General features: G+C 39.9%; 1 protein-coding gene across 2 annotated transcripts in view; it reads left to right on the top strand.

Moving 5' to 3' along the window:
- Positions 1–17,187: 17,187 nt before the first annotated feature.
- RASGRF2 (Ras protein specific guanine nucleotide releasing factor 2) overlaps positions 17,188–20,394 on the top strand; it is a 203,959-nt gene continuing 200,752 nt past the window's right edge. For both annotated transcript variants that reach the window (XM_075932213.2, XM_075932212.2), the window contains exon 1: positions 17,188–18,071. In XM_075932213.2, the coding sequence (XP_075788328.1) occupies positions 17,787–18,071 (285 nt within the window). In that variant the 5' untranslated portion in view covers positions 17,188–17,786. The remainder of the gene's footprint in view (positions 18,072–20,394) is intronic.

Here is a 20,394-nt window from a genome sequence, read left to right as displayed (position 1 = left end):
AAGGCTGGGTCACCTCGCACCCCCCCCCCCCGAATTTCTTCACGCCCCCCAATTTGGGAAGCTATTCATTAGAGAGTGGTTGAACAAAATGTCAAATTATCTAACAACATACTAGTCTGTCTGCAGAATCACAGCTGTGTGCTTCATAGAAATGTAATGTCCCATTAATAATATGGACAAAACTGATGATGAATAAGGCACTTTATGGCTGAAGAATGTATAAAATGAAAAACATACAGGGACATGTGGGTGAGATTGTATTTGTATTGGATTGGCAATCTGAAAAAACTATTCTATAAACAAATTTGCACTGATTAAAATACAAATGTAAACATTCACAATATATTATAAATCCAGCTGCGTTGGAGAGATGCTGACATTTTCACATTCTCCGTTTTTTTCTTTCAGGGTGGCAAGTTTTGACCCTTAGTTAGTTAATGATTTTTCAATTGTGAAAGATACTGAAACCACATTCAGTTAATTCACAAATCAATTTATTTAACTGGTTCATAGAATCTGGCTACAGATGGATTTTTTTCAGCAAAAGAACACAATGAAGAGATGTCAAAAAATGCCAAAATTCATCACTGCTGTGTATCTTTCTGCTTCAAAGCATTAAATCTTCCCACCCCAGGAAATATTTTAAACAGGGCACTTAAAGGATGTGGAATTATCAATCTTCTATGAAGTGTTCATAGAGGTGAAGGGAAGACTAACAATTTTCTTTTAGCATATTAAGATTGGAAGATCTTGTATCTAAAATGGTTAACAGCTGGGATGGACTATATAAAAGTCTTATTTTAGAAACATTGTCATGAACAGCTTTTAATGCTTCCACAAATAGACTCATATTGATTTATTCAAAGAGCAAAGAACAAATTCTATCAAACTGCTGCTAATCAAACCATAGTAGATTTCACTCTAATTGTGGGCTACAGATCAAATTCATTTAATAAAATCAGTTAAAATCTGTCATGTTATGTAGTGTACAGTAGTTAATCTCAGAAACTGATTTCTGATACTTCTTCCATGTTCTAGGCAAAAAACAATAAAATACAGCACTTCATCTCTTTCATTTAACCAAATGAAAACTCCAGACTCTAGCATAGGGACAGTTTGTCCCCTCTTCTGCAAGTAAAGGGGAATTCTGTTCTAGACAATCTTCCCTTGTTTTTTGGAAGGGGTTAATTCTGCCTTCCTCTGAACCACCCCCCACTCCTGGGAATCCCATGGAAACACCTTTGCTCCTAGTTCCAAAGCAGGAGCGTCTCTCAGTGATGCTACCTACTGCACCTCCTCCCTGTTTCCATATAGAAATCTTGTCTGGAGTTAGACAAGCAGCTTGGAGTTGTACCAAATCTCTTTGCCTCCCCTCTATAGCTGCTACCACTCAGCTGCAGGAGGGGACCCATCCAATAGCAGCAGGCCTTGTTCAGAAGCTATGCTGACAACGGGATCAATATGGGTGATCCTGAGGTGATAGGAAAAGAAATGTTAATGATCAGAACAAGGTTTATGTTGCAGAATGAAAAATATTTGTATCAACAGATTATTTACTTTTACTTTCCTGTCTCATCAAAAAAGGATGGAGTCCAATCTAAAGTTAGTATGGAACAGATCCTCCTCCTCCTCCAAGAAACTCGAAGGGGAGAGAATGATAGGCAACAAATCCTATACAGTGCTCTCCCCCCACCCATCCTCTATTTACTCTCCTGGGTAGCACCCCTCGCAGAGTGAGTGTTTGGGAGGAGACTAGGAAGGTAGCATCGACAAGACCACAAAACTTTTTAGCTTCTAGGGATCAAAGCAAAAGAGGCCTTTAAGGCCATAGATACAGGAGCCATTCTCATGACTCTGCGCTGCTCCACTGGGTTTCTCTATTGATCCTGTTGTTAGCATAGCCTCTGACGAAGACCTGCTGCTACTGGATGGTTCGCTCCTGCAGTTGAGTGGTAGCAGCTGTAGAGGGGACCCAAAGGGATTCAGTACAACTCCAAGCTGCTTGTCTAACTCCAGACAAGATGTCTATATGGAAATAGGGAGGAGGTGCAGTAGATAGCATCACTCAGAGAAACTCCTGCTTTGCAGCTAAGAGCAAAGGAGTCTCCATGGTAAATCTTTTCTTAATAAAATAAGTATAATAGAAAGCAAAGCAAAGCAAAGCAAATGGCGTAACCACAAATAAATAACCAGATTTACTAGTTAACATTAATTTAGGGGTGGACTCAAGCAGAAGCCATGCTCCACTATGGACACAGGATTTTGGTGGACCAAGGATGGATGGAGGGGCAACAAAGTGTTGGAGTCTATCACAGGCAATTGGGAACTGAAAGGAGAATTGGTACAGCCTGGGGGCATGGGTATCACCCCACAGCCCTTCCCTAGCCCAGTTCCTACCTGTTATCAACCAGTTGGCATTAGCTGCATCATCAGACATACTGCAATCTACCAGAACACAAAGGAGGAAGGATCTCCCAAGACCAGCTCAGTGGCACATCCAACTCATTTTGGTCATGCTGGAAAGACACAGATTGGGCTAATATTTGGTGTCCCCCATTAAGACTCAATCAGGAGCCAATTATTTGTCATAAGTTAGGTAGCCTTAGTAAACAGCCTACCCAGTCCGCATGTGATTGATGTGGTGTTAGCACCTGCTACACAAATAGGATATTTGCTGTTTTATCGTTTCCCTTATAACTTTGCATACAGCTTAAAATCTTGTTCATAGACTGAAATGATAGACCATGCATAGTTTCAGAACAGTAGGGTGGGGCATTTCAGAGCACCATAAAGTGTTCAAAATATTTTTAAAAATCAAACCAGTAAAACGAGGTAATCCCTCTAGCCAGATGACAGAACCCCTAAATCCACATTTTTTTCGCACACACGCTGTTCTATAGTGCTTAATGGGTGAGAAGAGTGTGCTGCTCTCTCACACATCCCCTCTGGCAGCACTTACTGTGCCTCCAGGTAGGAGGGGGTCTCCTCATTAGATAGATTATTATTATTATATTGGGGGAAAAGTTAATTCACATTAAACATGCAGTTTCTCTGATCAACTTACTTTCTTCAAACTTCACTACCTCTTTGTTCAGTTTTGAGTAGGTGTTAGTCAATTAGGAGATGCTGCACTGTAAGTCCTTGGTATTTATTTCTGTGTTAGATCTATTCTCTATATCCTATCACTCAATGTGAACGTATTTTAGAGCCCCATTAAGTTTCCTCTCACTGCACGGATGTACAGAAGCGCCTATGCAGTTTTTGTGAGCCTTTCAACTCCTGTGTTGAATTATCACTTTTTTTCAGGTACATTTTCTACTTTGATCAGTTGACAAAAAGCTGGAACAGATATCCAGAGGAAATGCACCTCACCAACCCTTTCACTCATTTCTACTGAGGAGCGGGGTTTGGTTGTGGTCAAGTTGCTGTGAGGATCATTGGTAGGTTGCTGATCAAACTTTAACACATCTTAATAAATCACATTGTCTTCTACAATATTTTTAGCAGGGCCAGTCTTACTATTTATGAAATCCCAAGCAGTAAACAAGCTCTGAAATACCTTCCCTATCATTTCCACTTGAGGAGGGGGTAGTGAGGTTCCTCCCTCATGGCCCTATGGGAACTAAAGGAGAAGTTTATACAATCTGTGAGTTGCTGATTTACTGCAAGTCTTCCAACAGCAGATCCCAATCACTTGCTGGGCAGAGCTGTAGCTAACTGACCCAAAGTTACAGATAGCTTATTGTCACAGTTTAAACTTAAATAATCTCACCAACCATATTGACTTTTTACTTAGCTGTGTAGCATAGATATTGGAGTATGAATTATTTGTCCTGCAATTCTGAAGTAGACCTTAAGGTATTTTTTCTTCCATAATTGTAATCACATATGTCTAACTTGTACTGCTATGATGGCTCTTTGGAACTAAGCTTGAAACTTCCAATATCCTGCTCAGAATTCTTGGTAATTTCAGCTCATAAAAAGTATCTTAGACTTCATATCTAGAAGATAACTTTTATGTTAAAAAACCAGTTTCCCTTCCATGTCCAAACAGGGTTTTTTCCCCAGATTATGAAAGGAGAATGAATTTTTGTATTTCACCTGCTCTTACTTGACTGAAGTTAGATGTCACTTCAAACACCCAATAGGAATCTGCATGCTGATTATATTGTTTTATAAATAGCTATGTATACCACTGTTTGTTTTTTCCCATTGAATAGAGTGCACTTGAGTTTCATAATCACATTTTAATGACCTGTGTCAACCAAACAAAGCCAGAAAAGTTTCAATATAGAACAAAAGAAGAAAACAAGATTTTTTTCTACTTCTTTTTATTTAGTTGGCTCTTTGTATTTTCTTCAGAAGCACCCAAAGAAAAAATGAAGAGAATAACTATGTCTCCAGAGAAGTGGGGGTGGGGTGGGAGGGAAGATACCCAGCCAAGAAGACATTGGCAAGTAAGAAAACTGGTTTCCAGGATGTTTCCACCGTTTTTGACTGTGTTACGGATGAGATTGATGTAGGTTTATTAAGCATACAAAAGAACTTGAAAAATAGAAATCTGACAAAGGCAACTGATGTCCTAGTGGTGGTTCCAATTGTCAAAGTCAGACAGGACTCACAGATTTGTCAGACCGCTCTGTTTATTAGCAAAGCCGCTCTACTAAATGCACCCAGAAAATGTGAGTGCCATACAAGGTTCAAACCCCTTGATTTATACAGTCAAAAGAAAGCCAAAATTAACAGGATTAAAAGAGGGGCAAAACTTCACATGATTAGTGTGAGGCTAGTCAAGTATCTTCATTTCCACATCAAGCACACAGCAATCTCCTGTCCATATCTCCTTGGTTATCGCAATTGCTTTCTCCCTAACACCTAATGTTCCTTTTCCTATTAACTCAGGCCCACCTGGCTAGCACTCTGATCTGCATATCTACAAACAACATTAACATACTTTTCTTCTTCCTGTTCAGAGACAAACAGTATTCCTTCAACTTATTCAATTATTACAGCATAATTCATCTTTCTCTTACAGTATAATTCTTTCTACTTTCACACCGTCACATTTCAAATGTGGAAAATCTTTCTACTCAGCAACTCAGAATGAACATACTAAATTTATATATTTAGCCAGAGTGGGGAAATCAACTAAGTCAGATGTTTGTTACAAGTGTCCATGACAGTACTCGTGTATAAAGTAACATGCACATTATATATTAGGCATAGGGCGACCAGATGGTCCATTATTAGGGGTGTTATTTTATAAAGGACCCTATTTCCTTCCTCCTCTGGAGGGCCCACACACAGGTAAATGATAACAGCCAGAGCCATCACCATCTATCTGAAATTCATTCTTTTGATCAAATTAGTAAATCTGTTCCACATAAGGACTCTGACTAAGCCAGTGTATAACACAGACTGGGCTAATCCAAGTGAAAGGCAGGCCCCATGCTAGCTAGGACATGTCATGTTTCTGGTAGCGTCTGCAAGTGGAGGCACTACTTTACAAAGCGTGGATGGGTTGGTGGTACTCCACCTGCTCTCTGATGGGAGTGAATGTCAGCTTGGTCAGCATAGTTGGCTCTATGGACACTGCGTCCAAAAGATTGCCTTCAGTCCAACTTCTCCACACTGACGTACACATATACCAAAATAAGAGGTAGTTTGTTCTCCAGGCCAGCTCAGTCCTTGATCTCTTTTAAAAGTGAATATTATAACTGCCTGGGAGGAAGGAGGAAGTTATATGTATTTTCTTTACTTCTGAGACATTTTATTGTATGATGGAATTTTTGTCCTAAACTCACTCTCTGATGACTATTCACTTCAATTTTCCTTTTTGAATTAGTTTTTTTTTTAGGAAATAAGTGTCTTTTCCATAACTCCACATTTTAGCATAAACTTGCAACATAAATTATTATAAAAATATGTATCATGGAGTAAACTAAAATTTAACATTAGTTTTCCTATTCACTCTTGTCAGGAAGATCAACAATGAGCATAGCCAGAAATCTGTGTGGTGATTCCTTTTTTTGTTTGCAATGATTAATGAAAAGATTACAGGGTGTTTTAGGAGAAGAATATAAACAGGACATTTAGACGATTCTTGATATTTCCTAAATAGTTCCCCTAGGAAGTGTTTTATTGTAGGTTTGCATTAGCATGACTTGCAGGAAAATTGGAATAGCTGCCATGACTACAACAAAGAACACAAAAGTCACTTCATTATGCTTTTATTTCTTCTTCTATCCACCTTCATGTTTTCCATCTTGTTTTTTTAAGTACCTTTGTGCTGCTTGCTTTAAGAGCAATTTTGATACTCAGCAATGAATATTATTAGTTATAAACTGAATTCCAATAAGGCCCACAATGTACTGATCACTGTCTCACAGAGTTTACAATCTAAGATGGAGTCATCAGATAGTCATTGCTGCACCTCACCTCCAAAGCCTGCACTGCTAGGTCCAGCCCCATTCAAGAAGGTTTATTCTTTTATAACAAAGATTAAAGTAAAAGAATAGTCTTAAGTCAATACTTGACCCCGGGCTTTAGTGTCACCCTTCCTGGGGTTTCTGGCATGCTAGCTCCTGGCAGTTTTCTAGCCTCAGCCAGGTCTGTTTCCCCTTTGGAACAGATGCCACAGGCTTGCTTTCAGGCACCCCTTGCTCCAGGGACTCACCTTTGCTCACCAGGGCTCAGCCTGTCTTTCATTCCCAGCATTGTCTATTAGTAACCGTTTATGGGCATAGTATAGTCCCACCCTCTGTAATTAGCTGGATTAGGCTCACCTGCTCTAGTCAAAGGAGGCTGGACTCAGTCTATCCCCAGAGACCATCTATGCTGTGATATAAGGCAAGCAATGAAAATTGAGGCGAGTGATATGCTCTTTGTGTCATATAAATATTTTATTTAATAAATACATCTCAGCCATACCAGACTGCTCCTCCGTTATCCTGATGAGATGGCCACTTTCTTATAGGTGTTTCAGAAGAGGTAGGTTTGGAATTGAGATTTGAAAGAAGGTAAAAAAGTAGTGGTTTTAGGGATTATGAAAACAGGCTTTTTTAGATATGAATATATGGAATAATGAATATTAACAGATGTATAATGTATGTATGTATTAATGGATGTATGATGCAACTTTTATCATGCTAAAACCTACCTGCTTGATAGAGAGCAAGTAGAGAAAATACATGAAACTATAGGGAGGGTAAGAAATCACAGGCTTCATGGATTCATGCCACTTAGGACTAATTCCTGCAACTAGAGGAAATGGAATAGAAAATCAATGAGCATATTCTTAGCATATATTTGTTTTTAAGAAGTTCCAGCCTCCTATCTTTTTAAGTATTGTTTTATCAATAATTTGATATAGGTGAAGTTTGGAGTGAGAGGGTGAGAGTCACTTGCATTGGATCAGGGACATGTAAAATACATTTCCATGCAAGTCTAAATCTGTTCACTTGTGATGGATTCCCACAAGAGAGAGGTCGTGACCTGTTTTCCCTTACGGTTCTCCCCAGGAGAAAACTGCTGTAAATTAGAGGAGACACTGCTCAGTAGATGTACTGAATCTCCCTGCCCGTTCAGTTCTTGCCTTCTCTTCTTGGGCTTCTAACAAGAATAAAAAATGTGCTAGTGGCTCTGTGACTATTAAGAACTAGACTACTGACTTAGATGCTGAACAGGCATCAGATAGTAAGGCACTGAACATCTGCTCTCATCTACTGTAGTGTATATTCTGTGACTTTTGGTGCATGTACACAGCACCCTAAACTCGAAATAAGATACGCAATTTGCGCTATGCTCTTTTGAGCCATCCCTTATCCCTTGTGCAATGAGGTTTACCAGGATGCCAAAATAGCGTACCCATTATTTTGAAAAAATATTTTGAAATAACAGGTGGTTTGTGTAGACGTGGTTAACTATTTCGGGATGCCAGAGGTATCCTGAAATAGCCATGCAGTTTAGATGTACCCCTAGAGCAGAATTTGACCTGCTCTTTTTTGCTGAACTTGCACAAGTGACCTTGAGGTGAAAAGCACTATATCCCATTACTAATTCTATGAGCCAATCAGTCTCCTTCAGTATAAACATTTTTAAAAGTTATTCTGAAAAGACATTGGCAGACAATTGTTATATTAAGAGTGACAGAGTTTTATGCTCCTACTCTATATCGATCCACAAACTGAAACAGCCCCGATGTTTTTTTTTCCCCTACCATCTCAGCCCTTATCTGGGGAGCTCTGACAGTTCAAAACATTTCCAGTAAATCCTCCGTCTTCCATCAACAACCAAAATCCAGGCCCCTCATTTTCCTTTTTCTCAATTATACTTCTTGTCAACTTGCATTACAGATGAATAACACAGAAACATAAAGACATGCCCTACGGAAGAAAACTTGCTTAGTTTTATAGGCTGAGCAAGCTTAATCATACATAATAATTACAATAGCAATTTGACAGTAGTAACTTTTAAAAAGAAAAAACAATGAGGAAAAATTATAACATTAAAAATAAAATTAAAATTTATTTTGAGAGGCAAATGTATGTATATTATGTCATTGAGTGTCAGAATCCTCTCAAGCTATTTCTTTCACTTTTTGGATACAGCCTGCCTACTTCCTAAACAGATTCCTAAATAATACAGTACCCAGGGATGAAGATAAGTCATATATCTGGCCTCCACAGTCAACCTTCAGTCTGACAGAATGAAGCAATATGTAATTCAAAGAGCTCACTTTTAAACATTTCAGTGCTGTAAGAGAACTAGAGAGTAATTTGGATAAAATAAGGTTATTGAACCCCATAAAACTATTTTATAATGTACTATGTATCGATTCCAAAACAATGATTCTCTTGGCAAAATAAAGCCCACAACATCATCTGATTGTCTTTCCCAGGTATATAAACAGTATCACTGTATCATATCTATATCAATTATCTAATATATAAAATATATCAAAATTACCATGTCATATGTCAAAGAATGATTCTACCTTCTTCATAATGGATTGTAATAAATGAAAATGGAATACATAAAGGATGATCTTCTGTTTTTCCTCTTACTATGAATTTGGAAGTACCAGCCAGTTAAATGTAAAATAATCCAGTTCAGAAACACTAAACATTTTTTTTTAACAAACATAATGGAGCAAATGATTTTGCCATTGACTTTCCTATTGTAGAGTCAGAAGGACCTTTTTTTAAACAATGAACCATGACTGCGTCTACACTAGCAAAATACCAGGGCAGTTTTTAGGATGGGTTCATGCCTTCAATTACCCAGAATTGCATCAATGTCTTACTGAGGCACACCATGATGTAGTTTATTATCAGTAGAATATCAATAATTAATTTAATGTTTCATTTTACAAGAAATTATACAGTTTTGCATGTATACTTTTCTACTCTGAAAACTAACAAAGAATAGATTATAAATATATCTTTGCTACTAGCTAGAATATACTCATTTGTTAGCTTTTTCTATTTTTTCTCTTTCGTTTAAGGGTCTCTGAACTATTTTATCTCTTTATCCTTCATCTACCTGTCCGCTGAAGTTGTGTCTTCTTTCTAGCTGTGGCCACCAGACATTTGCAAAATGATGGTAATAGAGCATCACATCAAATATAGAGCATACAGGATGTATGAGGAGGTTATACTGGGGGAAAGAGCAATCTCTGTATCCTCTCCCTACCCTTTAAAAAAAAGAGAGAGAGAGAAAACATTTACCTCTCTTAACTATCATTTTAGCCCAGACTGCCATGCATAACATTACACTCACTTTGTTGCCTGTTCTGTAGCTACACATTTTGCTTTTGTTTGGGCATTCTTTACTATACCCTTAAGCCCCAACTGCATCTGAATACATTCACAAAATGAATTTCAATACTTACCATCTACATAACATATGAATACAGCATAGACTTAAAAATAAAAAAGTCAAACTCCAAATGACCTTGATAAGTATGTATTCTCCAATTTTTGATTTTTGTTAAGAGAAATCTAGTGGATTCTATTTCCCATCAGATCGATTTTTTTTTCCAGTATATAGCTCTAGATATAAAGTTAAATGAAAAGTCTGCTGTTCTACTTCTGAAAACTACTTAGTTATGTAATATATTAAATGAGTTTTTCAAGGTGACCGTGGAAGATGTTACTTCATTCATCAAACCTCTTTCCTTTAAATCATACAACCCTTACAAAGAATCTGTCAGTTCTCTGTAACACTCGTAAGGCATATAAATATCACTTATTTTTCCCAGAGTTGTTTGTTTATTCCACTTTTCCCACAGGGTATCCACTGGAATCTGCCTAAATATTTCTTCAGATCTGGGAGGAGGAGAGGGTAATTTTCAGATTTGCCTTGAAATTCTTTCAGCTATAAGGAGTATCTTTCAGCTAGTTCATTAATTTTGTTCTTCGTTGCACAGATCTTGTTAAAACAGATGAAATAATCTGCAATTTGGCTTGTCTCAGATTGAACAAAAATTACTACTAATGAAATTTTATCCTGATACAGTGTGTTGTTTTCAGTTTAAATTTGTTGCCCTAGTTACCAAGTTCCTTCTGGTATATTCAGCATTAAAAGCCTACATTGTGATGTACACTTCATTTATGAGTTCAGTCTCTATTGACTCACATTGGAAAATTACTTGGTATTTAAATTTATGAAATTTGTATTATGATGTGCTGAAGTCTTTTGAGCAATTAAAGAATCAATTTGAGCTCTCTTCAAGGAATGTTTTTGGATATACACATTACACTTTTTGCTTAGCTGCAAACTGTAGGAATGAGTTATTTTTCTTGTTAGAAAGAGTATTGAATTCTTCAGAGTGATCTCTGAAATGTATTGCATGAAAACCCATGGCATAAGGAAAAATTCTCATTGACTTCAACCTTAGGGTCTATTTCACACTTACATGGAGCAGTATCTCACTATATGATTTAAAATAACAGTTTTATGAAGAACATTTAAAAATATTTTGTTTACACTGTGATTTCATCCTGATTATAAAGTCCAGTTCATATTAGGGATGTTAAGGACTAGTCGACTCTGAGTCCCGCGCTGATCTCAGGCTCCATGCGGGCACTTCCGCTTTGAAATGCAATATATTCTGTTTTAGCTCAGTGGGGCCTCTTGTGCATTTCAAAGCGGAAGCGCCTGCATAGAGCCCAGAGTCCTAAGTGACTGAGGATAGTTAAGTCTTCAGCAGACAAGCTGAATGCTGGCACTTCAGGTTTAAACTTAGCCAGTGAATCTCTGCTGTTTTTTGGCATTGTCACAGAAACACACTGAAACCAGACCTGAAAAACTCTCTCTCGTGCTCCCATTTGGAGCTTAGTACTGAACTTAAAAAGGGGTGGGAATACAAACATTTCCATGATACAAATTATAGTTTCCCTTTTCAGTACTAAGGTTAGCCTGGCCCCTCTCACTTTCTAATCATTAATAAAAACACAGTAGTAAAGTTGTAGCAGAAAGCTGTCATAGCAGCTTAACTGTTCCATTGATTTAATTGAGAATAAGCACAGGAATATGCATTAAGAGTAAAAGTTAAGGACCTATAGGGTCATGTTGTTATATTGTAACCTCCAAAGGCAAGGAACCTGTCCCCTCCCCCCCCCCCCAGCACTTACGCATTCTGTGGAGCTGTAGAAAGCCTACTGATAGGGATTTCAAATATTCTAAACTAAAGCACAATGCATGGATTGCAGAAACAGCATGATAACATCTAAGTTTGTTTGCAGTGATGGTGTAGCCATGTTGGTTCCAGGATACAAGAGAGACAGGATGAGTGAGGTAATATAGTTTACTATGCTAGCTTTGGTTGGTGTGAGAGAGAAGCTTTTTAGAGGTTCTTTTCCATGGAACTCAAAAACTTCTTTCTCTATCCAGTAGATATTGGTCCAGTAAAAGATTAATTCACCTGCCTGATATCTCTTATGTTTTTGGTTATTTGTTGTTTGATCTTTTACCTTGGTTTAAAAGTCCTAATAATGGAGATAAATGTGGTACACTCTGTAATGGCAATTGCTACTGTTACACATAGTCTTCATGTTCCTTTTTCTAGGGTGACTGCAAATATTTACTCTTTGGAAGATGTGCTGCATGGTTGTGGTAGTTGTTACGCAAATTTTTGTGCAGAAAGAATTGTGTGAGGAGCAGGAGAATTTGGTCTGTCTTAGTCCTGAATTACAGTCAATTCTTGAGGCAGAGTTGTTTCATGGGAACTGGCCATTGGTGTTGGACTGAAGTTGCTGAAGATGGGATTACCTGCATGGTATTTGGTTACCTCTGTTCTAGTACTCGTGTATATATGTGTGTTAGTCACACTCTGACTCTGCATTGCTGATTTTCCTCCACTGGGAAGCCAAACTATATTGCTCAGGACATCTGCTGACAGTTGACAAAGGAACAGCATTGTACCATGAAGAATGGACAATTAATTTACATGGCATATTTTTGCGCGTTGCCTTAAAGCTGTTTATTCATGAATTATTAGGCAATCACAAAAATGTAAATTAAATAATTAGTGGAAAAGAAGACTGGAACTTCTCAATTGACATTAGTAGTCAGATATGGTGAAGCTAAAAATTGGTTTATATATACAAAGGGGTATTAATTACAGAACAAAGGGTCTGAACATTTGAGTTTATCGGGTTATTTTTAAGGAGATGCAGTATATAATACATGCAGTGCATGGATTTGGAATCATGCTAAACTATCTGGTACCACAAAATATTAGCTGAATGTTATGACTCCATTACATGTAGGCTCAAAGCTGCTCACCTTCCTCACCTGAGAAGATCCACTGATGTCAGTGGAATGACTTGTGTAAGTAAAATCACCAGGCTTTGGTTCAATATTTTACTTCTGAGATAAAAATTAATAATGTTCTTATAATTTTTACCAAATAAAGAATTGTATCTGTTAACCAACAGTTGGAGATCATTTATCTATATTATTTTTTGCAACCATGGAATATGAGAAAAGGACAGAAACCACTCTAAATGTGCAATTTGATGTGATAAAAACTATATAAAGCCATGCATAAAATGACAGTATGTTCCACTCTCTTCTGTCATTTTAACAATAATTGATGTGATGATCATTTCATTAATCACAACTTTCTCCTCTTTCACTGTAGCATATCAATGAAGATATCATTGACCTGGGACCAAAATACTGTGCTCCCTCAGAATGAAACTCATAGTATATTTATATATTCATAGTATATATAATATACTCGTAGTATACTTCATTTTATTGCCTTTTATCCAGAAGAATCACAACTCATGTTATATGCTATGTATGAGCATCATTTCCTCATTCCTGGAATGCAACAACTTCTGGTTTGGAGTACAGCAGCTGTTTCACAGTGCCATCTATACTCTTAAAGCAGTTTAAGACAAAAAATAAAGACTTACTTCCCCAGTTGAAATTACAATGTAAATTTAGGCATGTTGAGTGTAATTATCTTAGCTGGAATTTAATCAAGCCACCATGGCAAATAACTCTGGGTATTGCAAAAAGTGACATGGATCTTTTAATGACTGCAAGGGTCAGGGACCCTGTCAGCATAATGGCTTTATGGCTAATCACAAGAACACACTACAACTTTATCCTTTGGAATGAAGTTATTGGAAGAGACATCCTTAAACCTAAGCAAGCAGACTGAAAAGTCTGTAAACAACTTGAAGGATCCAAATAGGAGTAGAAACTCCAAGAAGCAAGAATACTTAACTCAGCAGGCTAAAAACATTCCATCAAACACACATGAGAGTAAAAAATATTCAGATGCTCTATGGTTCAGTTCTGTCATTTAAAAAAACTGGTCTCTTCAAGAGTATTACACTTGTCCCTCCCTTCTCCTTCTCTCTCTCTCTCTCTCTTTTTTTTAAAGGCCCAATAAGTCAGGGTCCAATTCAGTCTACTTAAAATGGACTAATTTGTTCAGTAATGTAAGTGTAGGTGCTGGTGAAGTTGATTTATTTTGTGTCACACTTTCTGAAACCACATTTAGGAAACATTGGGAATTAAATTAGAGATGTGCAAAGTGACGTAAACTATGTTGGCAAGTCAATCCAAAATTATAAATTGGTGGAAATTATACCCAGCAAAGAGTGGTGTAGCAGAACAAGCTATCTTTTTAAAACTTTTTTACCAATTATTAGTAGTTCTTTGCCAACAAACCATGGGCCACATTCAGAAGTGTGTAAGAGTAAGTTACAGATCCAAAAGAAAATGGGTTTAAGGGTGGCAGTCAGTATAGCTTACATGCTGAAGAGACAAAATAAAGAGCACAATAAATTAGATGATAATGGCCCTACTTTAGCTTTCAAGAAGTTTTTAAAAGATACCAAAAAATGGGTATGTTTTCATAAGACTGATGACACCACAAAAATGAAGTGCATTTATTGTGAACAGTTATTCATATTTAATATAATACAACAGAAGTTTGGAACAGTGTAGCTTTCACTTAATATACACTGTCAATTTGATGAATTGCATCATATATTTCTTATTGTAATTCACTCTGATTGCTATGTAGACAATAAAGTGTCCAACTTTTCTAGTTTAGGAAAAAGGTATGAATACCTAGATCACAATTTTGTAGTAATTTAAACTATCAATTGGTCTAAAGATTTTGTGGTTAAAATAACTGCTGAATGGGTATAATTTTGGTACTATGGTTACTATGTACCTACAGTTCCTGGGTCTGAGAAACTATTATGATGTTCACATTCATACAAACGGGTTTGTGTATACAATGCATGAACCAGGCCTAATAATTATATCTTATATTAGGAATGATGGGGTATAACTGTAACATTTGGTCATGAAATGTGATAATGAACTGCGTTAGTTTTGGAAATCGTGAGTAAGTCTCAATCAGATATTTGAAAACATCACATTACATCCTACATACTTAACTTGTTGATGGCACCTATTAAACCCTACATTTTACTGTTTTGGCTATTACTTACACCAATAAAAATTATATTTTATCAACTTTCATGCAGTAGTTGAATATTGTGCTGAATTACAAAGATCTGAAATGGTGGGCCTAAATTAAAGGACACTATCAACTAAGGTCTCAATCCTGCAGAAAAGTGCACGTGAGTTTTTCCATGCATAGGTGTAGTTCCATTGAACTATGATCCTGGCACAACCATGACTGATTTCAGTGGAAGTTTGGGGAGGTGCAGGATTTGAAGCCCTTATTATATATCTAAAATGCCACAGTTTAAAAGGACACTGTCAACTTCAGTGGGATTACTTGCAAGTACAGGCAGTCCCCAGGTTACGTACAAGATAGGGACTGTAGGTTTGTTCTTAAGTTGAATCTGTATGCAAGTCAGAACTGGCGTCCAGATTCAGCCGCTGCTGAAACTGATCAGTTTCAACAGTGGCTGAATCTGGATGCCAGTTCTGACTTACATACAGATTCAACTTAAGAACCCCAGGCATCCCCAAGTCAGCTGCTGCTGAAACTGATCAGCGGCTGATTCCAGGAAGCCCGGGGCAGAGGCTTCCTGGAGTCAGCCACTGGTCATTTTCAGCAGCTGCTGACTTGGGGACATCTGGGGCAGAGCAGCTGGGGTGCTGCTGGGTTGGTCCCGTGGTGCCCAGAGCGGTGCTACGGGACCAACCGGCAGCGCCCCAGCTGCTGTACCACAGGCGTCCGGAGCAAAGCCGCGGAGCATGGGGGCAGCGGGACAGCCGAGACGCGCCGTGGCTATCCTGCTGCCCTCGGGCTCCGTGGCTTTGCTCTGCTTTGCTCCCCGTCCCCTTGGTCTGCAGACCAGGGGGACGGGGAGCAAAGCGGCGGAACACGTGGGCAGCGGGACAGCCCAGACATGCCGTGGCTATCCTGCTGCCCTCGGGCTCCGCGGCTTTGCTCTGCTCTGCTCCCCGTTCCCTTGGTCTGCAGACCAGGGGGAGGGGGAGCAGAGCAGAGCAAAGCGGCGGAATACGCTGCCAGCTGACAGCCTATAGGACTTCAATCTGACAGTTCCAGAACACCCCAAAGCTTCCTCTTAGGTCAGGTTTGATTGAATAAGGAATGTAGTATCAGGCCCAGTGAATGGAAATGGTTAAAGCGACTTGTGAACACTCAATTCTTTTAGTTGGTGGAAGTAGTCATATTATTAATACAGTTTCGATTGCTGTTATGTAAAAAAAAGTATCAGGAAAAACTAGTTCCTTTATATATGCTTTTTTAATAATTACATGCATCCACTTGCCCTGCTTACTAAAAAACCTATGCAGATAGTTTGAGCAATCTAGCTAAATATAAAATAAAATGTGCTTTTTTTCAAGATTGGGACCAGGCATCTTATTTCTGCAACAGTCTGTGTGGCATTGGGCCTGTGCATTTGTTCACTGAAAATAATCCTAAATCTAAACAGTAATTTGAGCTAAAGCTTTGAAGTGAAGTGGTTGTATAGGAGACTGGATTCTGATATAAAGCACACTATACACTGAGTCATTTATATTTGTTCAAAATGGGCAGCTGCAAAAGTATATTTGTAATTTCTAAAAGCCACATAAAAAAATGAAACTTGCTTGCAATAAAGATATTTGTAATGTTTTTAATTTCAGGTAATACTGTTTTTAAATGTCACTGATGTTTTTGTAAACCCTATTTAGTCTACATGTTTGTGTAATTCATGCTTTAATAATGATTTGTTTTGTTTCTTATGCTATTAAAATTTCTTCTAAAATACTAACAATTTGAAAAATTACAGCAGCTTCTGTATGCAGTTATTACAGTCATAACATAGCTATTATCCTATGGTGAAAAATCCTTTCAAAAGGAATTGTAGTTTAAAAATAAAAGCTTAAGGGACTGAATATTTTCCATGCACTTGCTAAAGTATTTCATTCTGTGGTGGTGCTGATACAGCCCTTTTAATCCCATGTAAAGGAAATGAGAGCGCAGCCATGGGCAAGTGCAAGCAGCACTAAGTATGAGGCAGTTTGCTTGATGGAGTTCAGATACAAATACAAGGAGGAAAATGTCACACTGCAGCACCCTGCCCCTTATTGTCACTCCCCCCAGCGCTGTGGAAATCTCCCCCGTCCCCTCCCCCGGCTTTCCTATAATTCCCCCCCCCCCGCCGCCAGATCGGCTGGATGGAGATAAACCCTCGGAGGCAGAGAGGGAGGAGGCAGATCCGCAGGGAGGGCTAGGGAGCTGCGGCGGCGACTTTGCTCTTTAAATTGGGCTCAAAGCCGATTACAGCTGATCTCCCACGTGACGTTTCCCTTTCTGGCTCCCGGCGGAGTTTGTTGGGGGATCCTCGCGGGCTCAGCGCGTCTCTGCCCTCAGCGGCTGCAGCTCGGGCTCCGCGCACAACTTTTTTGGCCGGGGGTAGGGAGGGGAAGGAGAGACTGTGCGTCTGCCGAGCCGCTCGGGATGCTTCAGCCGGCGCCTGTGGGTTAGCGCGGGGCGCCCCTCGCAGAGCCAGAGCAGCAGCACCAAGCCCGGGAGGACAGCACCAGCCTCGACCTTCTCCTCCCGCCCCAGGCTAGGAGGCAGCAGTCGCGGCAGGCGGGAGAGCAACCCCGGGACGCCGCCAGCGCGTCTGGCCCGAGGGGCCCCGCGCCGCACGTCCCGCGTCCTCGCAGAGCAGCCCCCAGCGAGCAGGCAGCGCGCCAAGGCCGGTAGCTGCCGTCGGCGCGGGCAGAGCCCATGAGGCACCCCCGCGGCTCGGCGGGGCTGTGAGCGCCCGGGCGGCGCGGAGGAAGAGGAGGAGGAGGAGGCCGGCTGCCCAGGCACCATGCAGAAGAGCGTGCGCTACAACGAGGGGCACGCCCTGTACCTGGCCCTGCTGGCCCGCAAGGAGGGCACCAAGCGCGGCTACCTGAGCAAGAAGACGGCGGAGACCAGCCGCTGGCACGAGAAGTGGTTCGCGCTCTACCAGAACGTGCTCTTCTACTTCGAGAGCGAGCAGAGCGCCCGGCCCGCCGGCATGTACATGCTGGAGGGCTGCAGCTGCGAGCGAGCGCCGGCCCCCAAGGGCGCCTCCGCCGGCAGCGCCAGGGACCCCGCGCTGGACAAGCAGGTACCGCCAGCCCGCTCTTCCCGGATACACCCCGCCCTCGCCAGCGGCTCATTCTCCCCGGGCTCACTACACGCACACCCCATTGGAAAGCCCCCTCCCCCAACAGCTTCCTCCTCGGCTTCACCGGGAACACCCGCCCGCCGGCATAATTAATCCCCCCCCCCCCCGCCCATGGGTAGCTGAAACCCGTCTGAAGTAGCAGTGCAATTAGGAGTGAAAACGCGTCCGCCTTCTACTACACTGACGGGGGCTGCAAAAGGATAGTGTAAAAAACCCATAGAAACTGCCACAGCAGCTCCAACCCTCCGATACCCCACCCTGACTAGGGGATTTCAAGAAGCTCTTGCCTTGTGCCTTGAAACATGGGGTCTGTCTCTTCCAAACTTCTTGTTAATGGCCCTAAGGTCGTTCTGGATGTTCTCTTTGGCCATTTAAACTAGGACCCAGAGGGTTCCCCCGTCTTTGAGCTGGCCCCGCTTCCTAGTAGTTGCACTTACAGACTTTAAACAAGATGTCTGAGCCTTAACATCTCATGAGCTAATGACATGCCATTGTTGAGCATTTACAGCCCGGGCACCTCCGGGAGATAAGTTACGTACCAAATGGAGGCAGCCTGTACAGATAAACATTTCTGGGGCAAATGAGCCCAGAACATGTCTATGAGCCTTATAACGAAACAGATTCCATTTATTGAGCAATGGCAAAATCTGCAGTTCTTTGACCCACCCTGCTGTAAAACCTATTTTTAGAAGCTACTGAAAGAACCAAGAAAAATTAGTTGCTGGGTACATATAAATCCCAGGATAAAGGGGGTTGTAATGGGGTGTAAATCAGACCAAAATGAAGGCTGAACAAAATTTATAATGGAAACTAAATCAGGAAACTTTAGACCAGGCATGTCCAAAGTCTGGCCTGCGGGCCAATTGCGGCCCGTGTTCCGGTTTAATACGGCCCCACAGGTAATTTGGCAATATCTATCTTGTATGGCCCCCAACGAATCCATATGTATTGAGATGAATACATTGTAAAATCTCAGTTAAAGTCAGTTGGTCTAAATCAGTTATAAATATATTTGGACACAACATGTATACTTGGTGTTATGTTCCTGTTCATATTTTTTTAACTTAAAAGTTGACAGACAATCTTTATTACTAATAATATGTAATGTACTTTACAATGTTCCTGACATATTTCAGCTTCCTGGATTTTTTTTTTCCATCTGGCCTTCAGATATGAAAGGCAGAGTGATATAACACCTGTTTAGATTGGTCATCCATGTGACGAAATGAAAAGTATGCCGTTTGCAATAAACTTTGCATAAAATAGTTAATTTGCATTTAATTTTAATGGTTCAAAGAGTGTAAGGCAAAATGGTCGGCCCTCACGCATGTTCACTTCATCAAATATGGCCTTCTTTGAAAAAAGTTTGGACACCCCTGCTTTAGACTCAAGTACTGCATTTTCTTACTCATGCAATAAAACCAAGAGGCTTCCATGGGATTACTCATGGGTGTAGGACAGCTCACCTATGTATGGTAAGAGTTACAAAATCTGGTCCCTAAAGTGGATGCTTCTTGAGCAGTGGGGTGTTGGATTTTTGTTTTGTTTTTGTGTTTTTGGGATGTTGTTAAACATTACATACATTTTTCAAAACAATGAATAAAAGACACTGTACTTATGCTACATAATGATTGATCAGATATTCTACTTTAGGCCTCTATTTTAGCATAATGCATCTAATGTGAAACTTTGGTGTCCTTTTTTCACTGCTTTGCTGAAGTTTGTGCATTAAACTTTCATGTGGCTTGTGCTTATTCATCAAAGAAATCAAACAGGTGTCAAACTGGTTTGGAGAAGTTTGATTACTTCCAAAGAGGAGGGTCCCAGATGAACTGCAGGCATTTGTTATGAGCGAGAAATAAATGTTTTCAGTTTATAAAATCTTCTAGTCCATTACTTTAACTTTAGACTGATATATTAGGAGAGTTAATTCAGAAAGTTTCTTAGTCTCTTGCTGCCTTGTCTTAACTTTTCATTTATTTATAGTCCTTTTGGCATAGATATATTCATGCCTATCTAACTCTACCAACATTTACAGGTAAAAATATACCTAGTTATGCAGATTGGGATGACAACAGAACATTTGCTTGATTCTTTGACATGTAAGCTTGTCTGGGTGGATAATTGAAGTGTATGGGAATCCTCTGTTCAAATGAACATGTATATTTTTATTCCTTTATGCAATTCTTCTAGGATTCCCCACCCATATCTTTTCATGGGTTTATGGCCTTATGTCTCTATAACTAGTATATTTAAAGTGTAG

This window comes from Pelodiscus sinensis, chromosome 6 (assembly GCF_052426305.1).
Source record: "Pelodiscus sinensis isolate ZL-2025 chromosome 6, ASM5242630v1, whole genome shotgun sequence".
NCBI classification, from domain to species: Eukaryota; Metazoa; Chordata; order Testudines; family Trionychidae; genus Pelodiscus; species Pelodiscus sinensis.
This window is presented reverse-complemented; position numbering and strand designations above follow the sequence as displayed.